This window comes from Pocillopora verrucosa, chromosome 8 (assembly GCF_036669915.1).
Source record: "Pocillopora verrucosa isolate sample1 chromosome 8, ASM3666991v2, whole genome shotgun sequence".
Classification (NCBI taxonomy): Eukaryota; Metazoa; Cnidaria; class Anthozoa; order Scleractinia; family Pocilloporidae; genus Pocillopora; species Pocillopora verrucosa.
Genome location: NC_089319.1, coordinates 17,488,933 through 17,505,951, shown reverse-complemented (window position 1 = coordinate 17,505,951; position 17,019 = coordinate 17,488,933). Strand labels below are relative to the sequence as shown.

The following is a 17,019-nucleotide window of genomic DNA, read 5'->3' as shown; positions in this document are numbered from 1 at the left end:
TTTAAAACGCTCTCACTGGATGCGTATTCAGGGGATAGGTCCTCGGATCCAGCCCCTCTCCTTTGTCCTCAGAACTGTGGGGGGTTTTACCACTTACACGACACCAAAATTTTTGCAACTACAGGATCGCATATTACGATACAATATGGAGAATTCGATACTTAATTATCTTGTAATATTTCCCAGCTTATTACGATATTGTAAGAAAACGTCACCGAGAACGCATTATCAGGGAAACTAACTCTTGGTGCATAAATTCGGCATCGCGCCTTGAGAAATTCACGTCACGAAAATTGCACCCGGAGCACAAAAAAGGGTGTGGTCATTCGTTTAGCATGACGGGTCGGAGTCATCTCCTTCAAGATTATTGACTCAAAATCAAAAATGCCCGATTGGTAGGGAAGTGTATACCCTTCCTTAGGTAAAGATAAATTGAAATATAGACATCGTTTGAGGATCAAGATATTCAAATTCAAAGGAACATCGTAATTGGCAATGTAAGATGGAAGAACAAACACTATTTCAAAGCATAATTGGTTTACCCTATTTTTTCGGTTATCTGATGCAGCATTTTTTAAAGAAATTTTGCCTGATCAGGAACCATACTTTATCCAAATGTAACAAGAAAGACAACTATCAAAAGACACAAGTACCAAATCATAATAACTATCACTGTTACTCTCAACAAACAAAATCACTTTAATCATCTTTCAATTATTGAAGTTGTTTCCAACATATTTTATATTTTCTTGAAAAAACAGCTTCTCTATTTTTTTTACTCTTTTCATATCTTAAATTCAATAAAATAAAACCAAGCATAAAAAGCAGTTATAACTGTATCATGTAATGAAATCTGTAGCTTTTAAAAAAAAAATAGACTTTGGCAAATGAGCAAGCACAGGTAAACTGTATACAAAAATCTCCTTTGGTGGAAGCTTAAAACTCCTCATGTCTGGTCAGATCTTTGCCATAATTTGTTGCTTTGCTTCCAACAAAATACTTATGATTGTTGAGAATTTCTTCCTTTGTCAACATTGTATCCTGAGAAACAAACAGAATGAAAAAGAAACAATTAGTGTCTAGAAAAACTACTGATCAAAGTATAATTTTCATATAAAATGGTCAGATGTCACACCAAAATGGGAAGAACCAAAACATTAGTTAAATATACATAAGCAATTCTTCCCCTCTCAAAAACATGTGAAACATTTATACTTTAACTGGTTGTTGGCTTAACAATGACTTCAGCGTAGTGTTTTAACCTTCTCAAAAACAGATGAGAGCACTTGTGATTTCTCCCCACTACATCAATACATGTCAATGACACAACCATGAGACTGACAACAACAATTTTTGATTGGTTTGTGGGTTAGTTTTTTAATTCATTAGAGTGGATGCATAAGTTACTAAAAACTTTTCATTGGTTAGAAAAATTCCTTGTTTTCCATAATTTACATTTTCCCTTTTGTACCAGGATCAAATGTGACATATTCATTTATATCCAAACCAACAGGTATAAAGGACCAACCTTATCAGTATCAGCATGGTATATTAAATGAGACACTTCAGATTTGACAGCATCATAATTTGAAGGAAACATCCATTCCTTGACTTCCTCCTTAAATATGTGATAAACAAAAAGAACAAGGAATTAACCCTTTAACTCCAAGAAGTGATCAACATGAAACTTCTCCCTAACATGAGAGACTTGATCTAACACCAAATTCTCATAACTAATTAGCAAGGAAATGTGTATCAGGTAGAGGGGAGAATTAATGATCAAATCTTGGGAGTTAAAGGCTTAAGTAATAAGGAAACAAAACATTTAGTACATTTCTCCTCCATGAAGGACTACACCCCTCACTTAGGAGATTTAGGAGCGATCACAAGATATTCTGGCCAAGGCATGAGCAATAATTTAAAAACATCATCACATAGTGAACTCAAATGCAAATTCTAGAAATTTACATCTTGATGTGTAATCCACATGTAAGCTAACCCCTGCTAGCCTTAAAGATATTAAGCACAACCTATGTCTGGCTAATTACATAATTCATGTTGTATATTTTAGCACCTTCACTTTATGCACATCTGACGAGTTACCTTGTCCATCACACCATCCTTATTTATGTCACGGTTTGTATGGAAATAGTTCTCATCCGCTTTCTTCTGCGCCATTTGTTCCTTTGTCATGTCTTTTTCATCCCTTTTGTGCACTTCGTCTACAGATTTAGCAAGCAAATGAAAAGAGCATTTACAAGGCATAATGTCATTTCCATTCCTCCACACAAAAGTGCAAACCTTGTCATACCCATTTAAATCCAACCAAATTATATCATTTTGGAGATGCAGTATAATTCCATGGAAATGGATTTGCTTGACATTTTCCATGACCTAATTTGTGCAGATCTTAACTCTCAAGAGCTTGAAACAAGCTGATCATGCAATTACTTTAAACAGCCTTCTGCTTCAAAAAATAACTTATCTATTTACCACAGTCTGTTGAAAAACCATTTAAAATGGTTGGATATAAAACTCTTGATGTTTGATTCTGTCTTTTCGGCTGATCAAAGGTGAACAGTACTTCTTATTCACTCCTAAGCTATTTAATCAGCTTGCAAAAAGCACTTAAGTCACCTGCATTATAAATATATCTTACTAACCAAGTTTGAGGTCCACAATGCAAGTCCATACAGCAGTTACAGATCAAGTTTTCTCTGCTTGGATTTATGGCCTAAATGCAATGCGCTTGGGCCATAAATCTGAGCAAAATAAAAACAAGGTTCCATAACATATAATACAGACCAAGACAATGTGGTTGTTAACTAAAAGATAGTTGTTAAATCCCTGGGTTCAAATAGAAGAGGGAAGATTTCAATTCTGTATATTTAACAGACCACATAAGAAAGTACCAAACAGAGTGCATGTATTTAGTATAAGATATAATAATCAGCAATGATTCACCAAAGCAGAGGTGAATATTGGTGGATATTTACTGGGCCACAAAGCAGTGAGGTAAGTATCCACCCCTTTCACCAACACTGAGGTGAATAATTGTTATAGTATATACCACACAGAAACCAAAAATATGTTACTTTCCATCAATATACCAAAAAATATCAGAAATTAAACCCTCAATGTGCAGATTTGTCTCAATTGCTGTCTAGAGGTCAAAAGTACTTGCTAATCACTTCCAAACTAGCCAATCTACTCACACTAAAAGTACTGTTCACCTGTGTAGTATATACTAACTACTGCTAAAGCCTTCAGCCTTTGAGTATTATGTTTCTAAACTTATTCATACCTAAGTACTCCTTGAGTGATAAGACTCCATCTTTATCTTTGTCCATGTCCTCAATAGTTTCCTGTACAACTGCATCATGTGTTTGTTCATGTTCCCATGGATGATAAAAGGCACTGAATTCTTCTCTGGACAGTTTGCCATCTTGATCAAGATCTGCCATCTTCCATCTTCGTTTTTCTATCTTTACTTGTCCCTTATACATGTCATCTAATTCCTCCTCTGATGGGAATTAACACAAAAATGATAATTTTCAAAAATTAAGTCAAGGTTTAGGGATTTGTACCTCAAAAGATCCAACTCAAATCCTGCCTCACGCCTAATACTACAAATGACTTTCAGAATGCGACTCTTGCAAAAGTTGAAATAAAAAATAAAACTTTCTTAACTGAGGAACAGGCCTACAGTAAGTCAAAAAGGTAGCTGTGCTGTTGATAACTGTGACATTAATGGCCAGATTCATGATGTCCTTGCTCTAAAACCCTACAATCTGATAAACATGGAACTTCTCCTGACAAAACAAATATATCTATCCAGCTGAAAAGTAAGAAGAATAGACATACCCATCTGCTGTTATCTTAAAACAACACCATCACAAGAATATGAATTGGTAAGAAGGAGATTTAATGCACCTGAGATGACATGAAACAGTACCTGGCTTTCCTCCATAGCTGACTTCATTGTAGTCCTCCCATGTGATCGCACCATCAGGATCAACAGTTTTTGCAGATGAGGCATCCTTTCGGGACATTACTTTCTGTAATCTTGCAATGACATCTTTCCACTTTTTATCAATAGTTTCCTCATCGTGTTGATCCTTTGTGAATTTAATCCACGCTCCAAGTTCTTCTTTTGTAATTTTCCCATCTTTGTCTTTGTCTATTTTATCGACAATTTTCCTGCGAAACAGATAGTTGTGTTGGAGCTTGTACAAAGATAATTGTCTTTATAGAGAGCCTTAAAACAATGTATATCCTTGCGTAATTTGCACTATCAAAGAGTCACTCTTACACAAACATCTAATATGTGTGCATTTTTTTAGTGGTAGCTTCAAAACAAATAAATTTTCACTTTATTTAAGGGAGGATTGCATTCTTTCTGTGTACAAGAGTTACTCCATTTTTCCCCACATGTACATGCTGGAAGGACTGTAGATCATTCAGCTCTTATTGATTATCCAATGAAATGCTGGTTGAGCAAGGAGGCATGTGCCCTGAATGACCAAAGAGTAAATCAAGGTTCTGTGCATAATGATAACTTTTTTTCAGTATGAAATTGTTAGAATCTATGATGCGTTTGGGGAAGCCCCTAAAATGTCACAAATGGAAGTCCAAATTTCTTTGAAAATTGCCCAAGAAAGCTATAAACTGGTCTGTTGTAATGGCAATGAAAATAAACACAGAAAAATTGGTGAGATTTAAGGACTAACAACACGTTATAGCCATATCCACAATAGTTGGTCTACTGTGAATAAAAGAATAACTTAACCGTAACTATATGCTGTGTCACGCAACGCGCATTAGACCATCACACAACATACCCTGTACTTTTCCACGTGGCAGTCAAGGTCTGTATCATGTTACAATAACCGCTTCAATAGTTGGTTTAAAGAAGAGATATCAGCTAATTTACCGCGATTCATCAAAGAGGAAACCTGAAAATGGACTTTGTAGCTTTGCTATTTTTCGACCTTCCATCGCAAACTGGGAGATACCTGGAAATTCCTCGCAGCGAGGAAAAAGAACCTTTCCAGTTTCGGATAGCGCACGAAAAGCGCAAAACAATAATTATCACTCCATCCACGGTTTAAATCACCCAGACCTCTTTGTTCAATTCTAACTCATAAAGGAATAACACTTACTGTATTGGCAGCTGCATAATAAAATTATGGAGCTAAAACTTTGCATCCATAGCTGAACATCTAACACATCTAAACAATTGAGATGCCGCAACTTGGATCTACTTCGAGTTTGCCTTCAAAACAAAATGTCATTCAATGATCAGTTACAGCGAAGACCGATTCAACTCACCCAAGTCTTTCTTTGGACTCTTCAAGAGTAAGTTGATCAAAAGTTTTCTTCTGTTTTCCCAGGAAAGCTTCGTGATCGTATTCCGTGTTGTGTTGACCGTCCTTCTTGTAATGCTCCTGTTCCGAAAGTTTTCCGCTTTTTTTTCCATCTTCGACGGATTTTGCAAATGCACCTACAAAGTACAACGAAATACAAAGCGCATGGCAAAGTTTGGCCATTTCTCTGGGGTAATGAATAAAAATACAGCTGCTAGCTAATCAAATACAACGAAATTCCCCCTCCAAGGCAGACAGATCAATTTGACAGGAATTAGCCACGCGCTGCATTTTATAGTATCAGATACGCCTTGCTATTGCTGCATTCCCATTGGATACTTCATCGTCATGTGGTGCAGGCTACATCGCAATTCTCGCCACGTAGGCAAAATTGTTGTGTCAATGAGCTTTCAGATAGTTGAGAAATAAAGTTTCATTCACAAGGGGATACAAAGGCCATTCATTATGGCAGCCGCGACTGCCCTTATCCGTCACGCAAAGCAAATCCTGCAAATTCTTCAGCAAGGCGGTACCCTTTTGCGCCTTCGCGCGCAAAAGGAACGCTCTTACAGGGCCTTACCTAGACTTCAGAACAAGACGAGGTAAGTTTCGAGCGCCGAAGGCGCGAGCCGCTAGAGGGGTATAGGGGCATGTCCCCCAGATCAGAATATTTTGAAATCTTAAGGCTCAGAAATGCGCTTTTAAGCATCTTCCGTGGCATTTTTCATGAGAAAAGTCAATCTTGGGCGTCTTACCTCATGCCAGTTACGGCCCTGTTTGAAATGCGGGGAAAAACAACATTAAAAAAAATAAAGTTATGAAAGGAGAAAACGGACTTCTTTTATGTTGAAAAAAGTCGGAGCTTTTGCGCAAAATCACAACGCACCGAAACTGAGAAATGTTGGGCAGGATTGCACACGCCCTCGAGAGCCTTGCACTCTCTCTTAGTTCCACAAGCATCGAGTTCAGGGGATAAGACAAGGGAGAGGGGGGAAAGGAGAAGGGGAGATGGGAGTAGGGCAAAGGAGAGAAGGGGGGAGGGGAAAGTAGGGAGAGGAGAATGGAGAAAGGGGCAGGAGATTAGGGGGAGATGGAGAAGTCGAAAGGGGGGAGGGGAAGAGGTGCGTTCAAGTCGAAAGATAAAATACATCCCGAAACACATTTTTTTTACGAGAAAGAAAACAGAAATCAGGAAACGTGTTGTTGTTCTCCAAATTTTTCCTTGTGCAATAAACACTTTAAATACAACAGTTACGCGTTTCTTTGCTGCATGGGCTATTTTAAAAGGGCAACATACCCTGCTTCACCAGAAACGCCAGTCAGCTTTAATGACCTTTTCCCGCACAATCGTAGCAGTTCTCTCCAAAAGATCGAAGACAAACAAATCTAGGAAATTCACCTTCTTTTAATTTCAAATCATTCCCAAGCTTTTAAAATTTGAGGGCAAAAAAGTGTAAAATCTTTAGAATTGCATCTTTTACTAAAGCAATAGTCAAGACCAAAGTTAATTGGAACTTTGTTTTTACTACATTAAAATAAATTAACGAACAATTCAAAAAGCTTAGAAATACCCTTGATTTGAAAAAAACAAAACAAAAAACAAAATACAACTACCACCAACGTCCCCTGGCTTGGTATTTTGTATATCCAATTTTAAAAAGTCAGAAATTAAATAACTTTCACTTGCTATTAAAAAAAAAATCCATGAACTGTACACAATGATCAACTTAAAGGGTGCAATCATTCAGCACAGATAGCTCGGCAGGAAAACGATCTTTCACAACAGGGTTACATTAAAAGACCAACACTTAAATCAGAACCAAGCAAGAACACAACATTTTTTCATAACAGAGGCACTTGAAGTGATCAAATCAAAAGAAAGATACATGGCCTAATTCTCCCAACTAATGGCAGAGGTATCGTTAGGATGTTTCACAGGGGTCACCAGCAAAAAATTTGTGTCATGAGAGGAGCAGCTAATGTAGCAGGAGGGACCTGCAACCTCCCACTGAAAATTCTTGCTTCTCTCATTTTTGTAAACTTGACTCAGAATCTTCCTACTAAGGGGTAGTTATGAGCACCTGTGACCACCTGCGACTCTAAGACCCCACAAGCCACGAGAATTTGGGGTTATATCCAAACAATGACACCTATTTGATAATTTTCTACCCTCTCATTACCTATCGGTTTGACAGCCAAATGTATTCGAATTTTAAGAAAATTTTGGATGAAAACCCACTTTTGGTAGCAAAGGAGTTGACCCAGAAAACCTTCAACACTTTGAAATAAGAATGGCAGGTAAATTTTGTGAGGACAAATCACAAGAAAGTTCTAGAAACTTAAGCTTTAATTATGATCTGATTCATAATTCTTCCTTCTAGCTGCTACACATTTCCTTGTAAATTGGTTAAGAGAATTGTGTGTTTGATCAAGATAGCAAGTTTTTCCTGATAAGTTTGGATGTTCTCGTTACCTGTTTGCTGGATAATGTATGGATATCATAAGGAGAAGTTACATGTGAATCACTTCTGGGATTAAAAAGGTTAAGCAAACCTAAAAACCCACAACCTCATCACCACTGGTTTGCGCATGAAAGACTGCCTTTTCTCTTTGGAAACAAAGAGATTCCGTAAAAAAAAGTTCCCCGATTTTCCTGGTTTTCTAAGTTCACAGTAATAAGAACTGCTTCAAACAGTTCCAGGCAACACTAGACAAAACTGCCATTTCATAAACAAAAAACAACATTACAACTTGTCCTCTTTTCTTTTTTCCTTAACACCAACCATTTTTTTTTCTTTTTCATATAAAATACTAAGTTGTGACATGTAATTGCTTAATGTATAAAAATATATCTTTAATAGCTATAATTCTTTGGAAACTTCCATAAGTAACTTAAATCTTGAAGATGTCCTAAAACTCGTCATGTCTTGTCAGGGCTTCTCCAAAGTCTGTTGCTTGGCTTCCAACAAAGACATCATGTTTATCAACAATTTCCTCCTTTGTAAGCTTATTATCCTGAAAAACAAAAATTAACACATTGCTTTTACTGTGGATGAAATCTCTGTGGGCTGGTTCAAATTTACACGAGTTCTCACCCAATCCGCAGTTTTATGCATGCAGTGGGGCTTAAATATTCATTATAAGAGGGTTATTTTAATTAACTCTTTAATTCTCAGGATCTCCTCTCTGGCTGCTACACAATTCCTTGTAGAATAGTTACAAGAATTTGGTGTTAGATCAAGTTAAAAACTTCTACTTGATAAGTTTGAGTATTCTCGTTGCCTTATTGTTGGATAATGTAAGAATATTATAGGGAGAAGTTACATGTTGATCACTTCTGGAAGTTAAGGGTTAAATGAACACCCTCCACTGCTAACTTTCAGCCCTCTTAATACTGTTCACAAAAATCAGTGTTGACATAAAAGATTCAGCAACATTTAAGATAGTTTAAAACGCGTTTTTGTTACACAGTGGCCCTTAACCCTTTAACTCCCAAAAGTGATTAACAAGTGACTTCTTAAATTATCCATATATGCCCATGGCTGATGTTAAAAATGTTCCCTTTTTACTACAATTTAATTCCCTTTTTAAACTTTCACAGCAGTGATGATCAATTAAGTGTCTGTACAAATCTGAATCTTGACCATCCATTTAGTTATTTCAAAAACTGGTACAATTACTCAATTTATAGTGCTTTTAAATAATTTTGTGATCTTATTCCTTGGAAAATAAAAGAATGTTCTAATTTGTAAGAAAAAGTCATTGATCTTACAGTGCATGTCCAGGTTCAACTCTGAAGTGAAATTACCATTCCCATTATTTTTTTGTGGGAGGGAGGGGCAATTTTGCTGTTTTTAAATTGAATTTTGGTAGATTTGTTACTGATCTTAATTTTTTTAAATGTATGAATACCCTCTACAGTTTTGCTGCTCTCACCTCATCCTTGTCGGCTTCACGAATAAGATGTCTGGCCTCTGCTTCAACATGATCATAATCGGGAGGAATGATCCAATCTTTTACTTCATCCTGTCAAATCAAAGTTTTTTAAACCATCAAGATTGCTTAACTCTTACCTGGAACAAATATCAATTGTAAGTCACCCTATGACTATAACTCACGAATAAAAGGTAACCACATGTAAACTTAAAAAAAAGAAGAGTTTACAGATGGAAATAAATTATTTTCACATGTTACATCAAACTGTCATAATTAACAACCAAGTAGAGAAAGAATAGCAAAACTTGAGCATTCAGTGCATTTACATTTTCTTACAAAAATCATCATCCAAGTTATGATACATAAAGAAACATACTCTGTCCATTTTTCCATCTTTGTTTTTGTCACGAAAGTCTCTGAAATGTTCCCTTTCAGTCTTCACCCATTCTGGTTCTTCTTTGTCCTTTTCTTTTTCACTCTCTGGATACAAATCACCTGAAATGGGAACAAGCATTGTCCAAAGTTACATGAAACTTGTTTTCTCTTAATAAGTAAGTTACATAAATGCCAGGACAGCAAAAAAACATAATTTGCCAACCCAAAGATAAAAATATATGACAGACCATTCAAATTGATGAGCTCTTTAACCAAAGGTCCAAAATTTATTGACTACCAAAAATTACTAGCACTTATCCCAGTTTCTGCTGCATGAAACAACATGAAACAAGCAAGAGAAACAATTGAGTTTCCCCCAGGACATGCAGGGTGATAGTTTTACTCATATTACCCCTCATTTTACGTCTGCATGTCATCTGGTTTTCTTCATGCTTTGACAATACTCATAAATATTCAGAATACTTCCCACCAAAAACAAAAAAACAACAACAACCAAAAAAACTCTACTATTAGGTCACATGATTCTCCAATCTATTTAGATCAACACTAGCTTACAATACCTAAATATTCCTCAATAGAGACAGCTTTATCACCATCTTTATCAATATCTTCTAATGTCTCATCCACAACAACATCTTTCATGTGATCATATTCTTCAGGATGAAGCATTGCAGTATACTCCTCCTTTGATATTTGATTGTCCTTGTCAATATCAGCCATTTCCCAGCGCCGTTTGTCCCGTTTTAACATTTCTTTGTACTCATAATCATCTTCCTCTGAAATAAGATGAAATAAAAATAATTTACAAAATGTTCAGAAGAGCAAGAGTGCCGTGATTGGTAACATATAGTTCTTTCTACTTTTTATGAGCATAAGACTGTAGAGAAAATACATTCTCAAAGTTAATGATACTAGTCACCAAAATTTTTAAGCAAAGCAAACTCATTGCACTCCCTCCCCCAAAAGCTGAATCAACAACATGCTCAACCAGGGACACCTTTAAATCTGGGATTATTTGAGGACCTTAGCAGTAAGAAGTGTGCAGTGTCTCTACTATAGTACTTTGTTTTTTTTCCAGAAACAAAACATACTATAAACTGGGAGAATTTTTATAAATTGCGTGAACCCTTTATCTCCCAGAAGTGATTAACATAAAACTTCTTCCTACAACATCCATACATTCTTCAGCAAACAGGTAATGAGAATATTCAAACTTATCAGGTAGAAGCTGCTATATTGATCTAGCACCAAGTTCTCATAACCAATTCACAAGGAAATGTGTAGCAGCTACAGGGGAGAATTAACAATCAAATCTTGGGAGTTAAAGGGTTAACCCTTCACTCTCAAGACCTTATTAGTAATTCTCCTCACTATCTGCCATACAATTATTAAAATGTTAGGGTAATAAATGTGGTATCAGATTAACCAATGATTCCATCATTTATATTTTCCTTAACCCTTTAACTCCCAGATCAAGTTTCTAATTCTCCTTACTGTCAACTATACAATTCTTATAATGAAGAAATTTATGTAAAATGGTTTCCATGTTTACATAGCCTGATGTAAACACGCGGGAGGTTGGGAGAACACAAGATAAGCGTAGGAAACCACAATGCAAAGCAGAGTGGTTTCCAGCTTATCAAGTGTTCTCCCAACCTCCCAAGTCTTTACATCAGGCTATGTAAACACGGAAACCATTTTACATTTCTTTTATAAAATAACTAATGAAAGAGGAACGTATTTTTCTATTATTCTCATCACTTATCTGGTTGATATTGTATTGATATTGTAAGGAGAAATTCTGTCTTGGTCACTCATGGGAGTTTAAGGGTTAATTCTAATCACTTGTCTGCATGCTATTTAATTGATATTGTAAAGAAGAATTCTGTCTTGGTCACTCACCTTGAAGTGACAAACATTTAACTTCACCCTATATTATTTATATGTTATCCAGCGCATAGATTATGAGAATACTAAAATTTATCAGGTAGAAGTTTTCATCTTGATCTACCACCTAATTCTCATGACCAATTTACAAAGAAATGTGTAGCACATGGAGGAGAGAATTAACAACTAGATCTTGGGAGTTTAAAGTTTAAGGGGTTGAACTTACCTGGAATATACCCATAAGTCATGTTTTTATACAGCTCCCAGCCAATTGGTCCATTAGGATCTACTTCTTTCTTGTCAACATAACGCTCTTCAAGAGTCATATGTGAATTTTCCATTTTTTTCAACTGTTCCCATTGCCTGTCAACATCTTCAAAGACATAACGCTTGGAAGTAAATTTGATCCAATCCTCCAGTTCTTTCTGTGTGATCTTTCCATCATTGTCTTTGTCAATTCTGTCCACAATTTTTCTGCAAAACAAATAAAGATGAGGAAATTTGGTTAAAATTTCACTGCATCAGGTTTATCATTATTTGGAATGATGGACAAGGAAGGGATTAATGTTGACCTTCCTGATAATCTGAAGAGCAATTTGTCACCCTACCCATCTCCCCAAAAAATGCACTTTGTGCCACGTGGCACAGTTCGGAAATAAAGATTTACGTGAAATGTCAAACGCCAGGCAAAAGCGATGTTTTCCATGATGCTTACTCGAGAGTGAAAGAATACTTAATAATTTAGTGCCTTACATTCAAGAAAAAGATTGTTACATCACCAACAAAGCCGTAGGAACAATAAGAAAAATAGCAATGATCCAATAATTGATAAACATGCTTACTTCATGCTGTTATGCATGAGTCACTAAGATATTTCCTTATGGAAATACGCACCAAAAATTTATTCGCAGGCTAGAAAATGAACAAAATTGTAACACGATAAACAATGGGGTTTTAATCCATACACAAACATCCTAATTTCAGCTGATGTAAAATTTTGGTTAATGCTGACGACGTGGCAAAGCTGAAGAGCAATTATCAATTAACGGATCGAAGTAAACGTTCTCCTGTTTGAAGCATTATTTTAGCACAATTAAATATTTCTCGCCTTGTTGAACGCAGTTCAAAATATTTCCGTAAAGCCAAAAATTTCATGAGGCCCGCTTATCATAACATAATTTCATGCATCACCCGGCAATCACTAAGTGATTCCATCGATATCACTTCTGGTGCAGCAGCGAATGGCGATTTCATGTTCATGCAAAGACAACCCAAAGCGACAGAGTCCGCAATTTTCTGCAACTTTTCACATACCCTAGTCTCTCTTTCGATTCCTCAGGCGTCAACTCATCAAATTTCTTCTTCTCCTTTCCAAGGAAAGCGTCGTGATCATATTCGGCGTTGTGTTCTTCTTCCTTAAAATGCTCTTCTTCCGACAAGTCTTGATCGTAGACACGATCTTTTCCTTGGCCCTTCGCTTCTGGAGGTCGAGCATCAATTACTAACAAACACAAACAGAGGCAAACCGGAGAGAAAATTTTTGCCATAATGCTAAATTTAAATGTCAGATTTGTTCTGCAGGTAATTTACTCCACCAGTTATGTTTGATAATATGAGATTCCTGGGACTGACTGTCGTCTGTCCAAATGTAATAGCCATGGAGACAATGTGGTGTGATTTGATTGGCTGATAGGAATCAAGTCGGTAATTACGTGTATTTTCATTGGATGATTTCTGCCACGCTGGCAAGGGAGGATCGCCCTACTGCTGGAATGTAGGACGGGGGAAAACCTCCAAGGAAAGGGCAACGTGGAAGGTCAGTGCGTGACAAGACTACCATGCTGCTCAATTGTAGCCTGCGTTGCTGGCGGTCTGCAGGTTACTCAATCGCAACATAACACTTCATTAAAAAAATCTGAGATTCAGCTGAATTAATAGCTCTGAATCAGTTTTTAGTAATAATCGGTTTATTTCTTGAGAGATGAATAAATGGGGTAGTTTCTGAAGAAGCTGCGGTGCTGAATGGATGCGGTGGTGGGGGGGGGGAGGGGGGAAGAGGGAGGTTGGAAGAGGGTGGGGTGGGGTGTATTTCACAACAACTTGGTTTGATAATGTAAATGACCACCGCAGAGGGTTTCTAAAGCCGACGTTTCATGCCCATCGTCAGGGCAATTATCTTTTTGAGAAAATTCGTCTTGACTTTTTTCACCGAGCGCGAAAAGCGATGAAGAGGTTGAATGATCCGGCCGGTAGTCCTATGATAAGGAGTTAGAAATGTGTTCAAACTTATGCCAGCAGATAACCGTGCCTCGAGCAACGCAGCCCTGATTAATAAATTAATTATACTAATAAATGCACCAGCGAGACCGATCATTTCTTCCTAATGAAAATAGCTTCTTTGTAAACGATTATGTTGATAATCGGGTTCAAATCACTGCAGTGATAATGATAATCGACAAAAGGAACAAAAATGATAATGATGATGACGATGACGAAAGGGATAATGATTTGATATCTTGATTACTTTATTACAGTTCCATATAATAATAATTTGGATACTGACCGACGCAATAAGAAGAACGAGAGTTCTCGCGCGCGCTTCGAGACGGCACGCGCGCAAAAATCTATTTTGTGACGTCATAATTGCAACAGGACTTGCGTCACCACACTCATCCCAAAGTTAGTCGTACTGTCAAGGTCTTCAGATCTCTAATGTCTGCAATAACACGCTTCTTCTCCCATGTCAAGTCTAGACAATCGTTCAACTTGCGATTTTTAAGACAACATGGTTACGAGCTTCTCGATGATTCGCCTCTTGGTGAAGGCTCCTACGCCAAAGTCCGTAAAGCTTACTCTAGAAGAACCAAACTTCACGTTGCTGTTAAAATAATAGACCGTAAAAAGGCTCCTGATGATTTTTTAGATAAATTTCTTCCCCGAGAACTGAGCATCATTCAAAATCTTGATCATCCTCACATCATTCGAGTGTATGAGGTGCTGGAAATTGGCGACAAAGTGTTTGTGGTTATGGATCTCGCCACTGGCGGAGATTTATTGGATTACATCAAGGAAAAAGGATGCGTGGAAGAAAATTTAACCAAGAAAATCTTCCTACAAATATTGCAAGCAGTCAAACATTGTCATAAACATGGTGTGCTGCATCGTGACCTAAAATGCGAAAACATTCTCTTGGACGAAGGGAACAACGTGAAGCTCACCGACTTTGGTTTCTCCAGGCCATTTAAAAAGTCAGAAATTTGCAAGACCTACTGTGGGTCGGCTGCATATGCAGCGTACGAGATTCTAAGAGGCAAGTGTACTTTATATTGAGATTTTATGAGTACTTACCATAGTTTTCATTGTTAAAATTAGTTTTACAAGAGTTGATGTACCTTGCTGGAGCCGTACACAATTTTTGTTATATTTTAAGAACGTTTGTATCCTAAAGGGACAAGTTTGGGCTCTTGTTATACAAAGTCAGTGAAATATAGCGACTTTGTTTGGACACACCCTCGTTAGGTTCCCAACAGACCGCTCTCAAACATTAGGAACTTCACTGATTCTAAGGTGCTCTCTCTCCATAAGCTGTGTTGATCAGGAAGTTTTCGCTGACTGGTTCACGTCGAAAGTTGAAGACCTTGTACGGGTCTTTTTTTTTCCAATGCTGACTAAAAGTTCGTAATCACTCACTTTTTTTCAGTAAATTATATTATGGTTTAAGTCAAGAGAACAGCTCGCCTCAGCAGTTTACCTTCCTTCAGAGTTTTTTTGAGAATGAAAACAACCATCAGTAGGAGTTTGTCTTTCATTCCTTTCAATATTATGTGCTTCTCATTACATATACAGCACTGCTTACGTAGGGTTTCCTTTCCAGAAGAACGAGGAGTTAGGGGTGAGGGAGTGTAGTCCACGCTGTACAACAAAAGCGTCTTCCAGAGTACTACAGTGCATTTTTTTTCTTCATATTTCTTTCTTGAAATGAAGGGGTTTAGTCATATGCTGAGGATGTATTATAATTATAATTTATTATGTTATAATTTATTTTACCCATAAGGTGTTCCGTATGACGGTGAAAAAGCTGATGTGTGGAGTATGGGAGTGATATTGTACACGATGGTAACGGGTCGGATGCCATTTGATGACTCCGACATGAAAATGCTACTGGCACAGATCAAACGCGGGCCAAGCTTCCATAAACCGAAACAGCAGATCACGGAAGACTGCAGACATCTCATATGTGGCATGCTCACCTTAGATTTTAGATTGCGAATGGGCATTGAAGATATTGAACGCCACGCATGGTTTTCAGGTACTTCACGTTCAGAGCGTACTGGGAGCACACAGTCGGCAAGGTTGAGGTCTTCGACAAACGAGGGCCAGAGTTAAATTGGAAGATCTTTATACCAATCCACTAGATAAATTCAATATTTCGTTCAATGTTTCGTTCAATTATAAAGTAGGTTTAAATTTTCAATGGCGTAATGAGAAGTACAAAAAATATAATCGAATTGCACGCATTTAAGGAAGCCAATCAACGTGCTTCAACTGCGTTCCAAACGCGGTTATTCAGTGTTTAATGCGATGCGTGGTGAGAAGAAAAGGATTGTTGTTAGTTTGTTTTTAAAAGAACGTTACCAATAAAGGAAAATCAAGTAAAGCACCAATAATTAGCATTCATTAATTCTAGTCACCACTTTCTGTACAATTGATTGAGTTTAATTTGATAGACTGATAGCAAGCCGTCGGCGCTTCAGTACATGCGCTTTTTTGCCCGCGGGAAAGTATAAGAAGATCTCATTAGTAATTCTCCTTACGGTCTGCCATAGAATTCCTGTGATGCTTGTTCTGAGAATTTGGTACTAGATCAACTAGAAAATCCTCAAACTTACATTCTCCTATATTATCATCAACTGTCTGATTGATATTGTATTGATATTGTAAGGAGAAATTCTGTCTCGGTTACTCATGGGTGTTAATGGGTTAACCAGTGAGAGCCGGCGAGACGTCTGCAAGGGGTCTGAGTATTAGGGACAAGCCTCTGGCAAATCTCACCCCGAGTCTTCTGAAATATTCCCACGGGCGGGCGCAGAGGGGTACGTCCTGCCGGGCTAATGATGAAGGTATGCTCACAGCTGAAAAGTTTGAACAAATTCGAACTTTCTGCTCATTCCTTCTCACGCCTTTAAGGTGAGAGAAGCCTATGATTTTTAAACAGCTCAATTGTTCGCGGGAATACTTCTCAGTATTCATGGGATTTACTTTATCATCTTGCCGAGATTACAAAAATAATTCTTACGGACGTGTCGGAAATCGAACGGAGTCGTCCAGAGTCGGAACGACGCAAGTGTCCGAAGTCAGACGGAACCGTCCGAAATCAGATGGTACTGTCCGTAATCAGACGGAAGCGTTCGGAATCAGGCGGAAATGTCCGTAA

General features: G+C 37.4%; 3 protein-coding genes across 3 annotated transcripts; 1 reads left to right on the top strand and 2 right to left on the bottom strand.

The window, feature by feature from the left end:
• Nucleotides 1–665: 665 nt before the first annotated feature.
• On the bottom strand, nt 666–5,718 carry LOC131776679 (calumenin-A-like). The gene is made up of 6 exons (XM_059092897.2): nt 5,332–5,718; nt 3,956–4,200; nt 3,305–3,523; nt 2,104–2,222; nt 1,529–1,618; nt 666–1,041 (listed from the first exon to the last, which is right to left on the bottom strand). The coding sequence occupies exons 1-6, from the start codon at nt 5,547–5,549 to the stop codon at nt 937–939; spliced, it is 996 nt and encodes a 331-aa protein (XP_058948880.2). The 5' UTR covers nt 5,550–5,718; the 3' UTR covers nt 666–936.
• A 1,977-nt stretch (nt 5,719–7,695) lies between these two features.
• Nucleotides 7,696–13,217, bottom strand: LOC131776624 (calumenin). The gene is made up of 6 exons (XM_059092842.2): nt 12,900–13,217; nt 11,812–12,059; nt 10,259–10,474; nt 9,679–9,797; nt 9,303–9,392; nt 7,696–8,381 (listed from the first exon to the last, which is right to left on the bottom strand). The coding sequence occupies exons 1-6, from the start codon at nt 13,130–13,132 to the stop codon at nt 8,277–8,279; spliced, it is 1,011 nt and encodes a 336-aa protein (XP_058948825.2). The 5' UTR covers nt 13,133–13,217; the 3' UTR covers nt 7,696–8,276.
• A 1,080-nt stretch (nt 13,218–14,297) lies between these two features.
• Nucleotides 14,298–15,971, top strand: LOC131776653 (testis-specific serine/threonine-protein kinase 3-like). Its single transcript, XM_059092869.2, has 2 exons — nt 14,298–14,895; nt 15,640–15,971. The coding sequence occupies exons 1-2, from the start codon at nt 14,298–14,300 to the stop codon at nt 15,969–15,971; spliced, it is 930 nt and encodes a 309-aa protein (XP_058948852.2).
• Nucleotides 15,972–17,019: the final 1,048 nt, after the last annotated feature.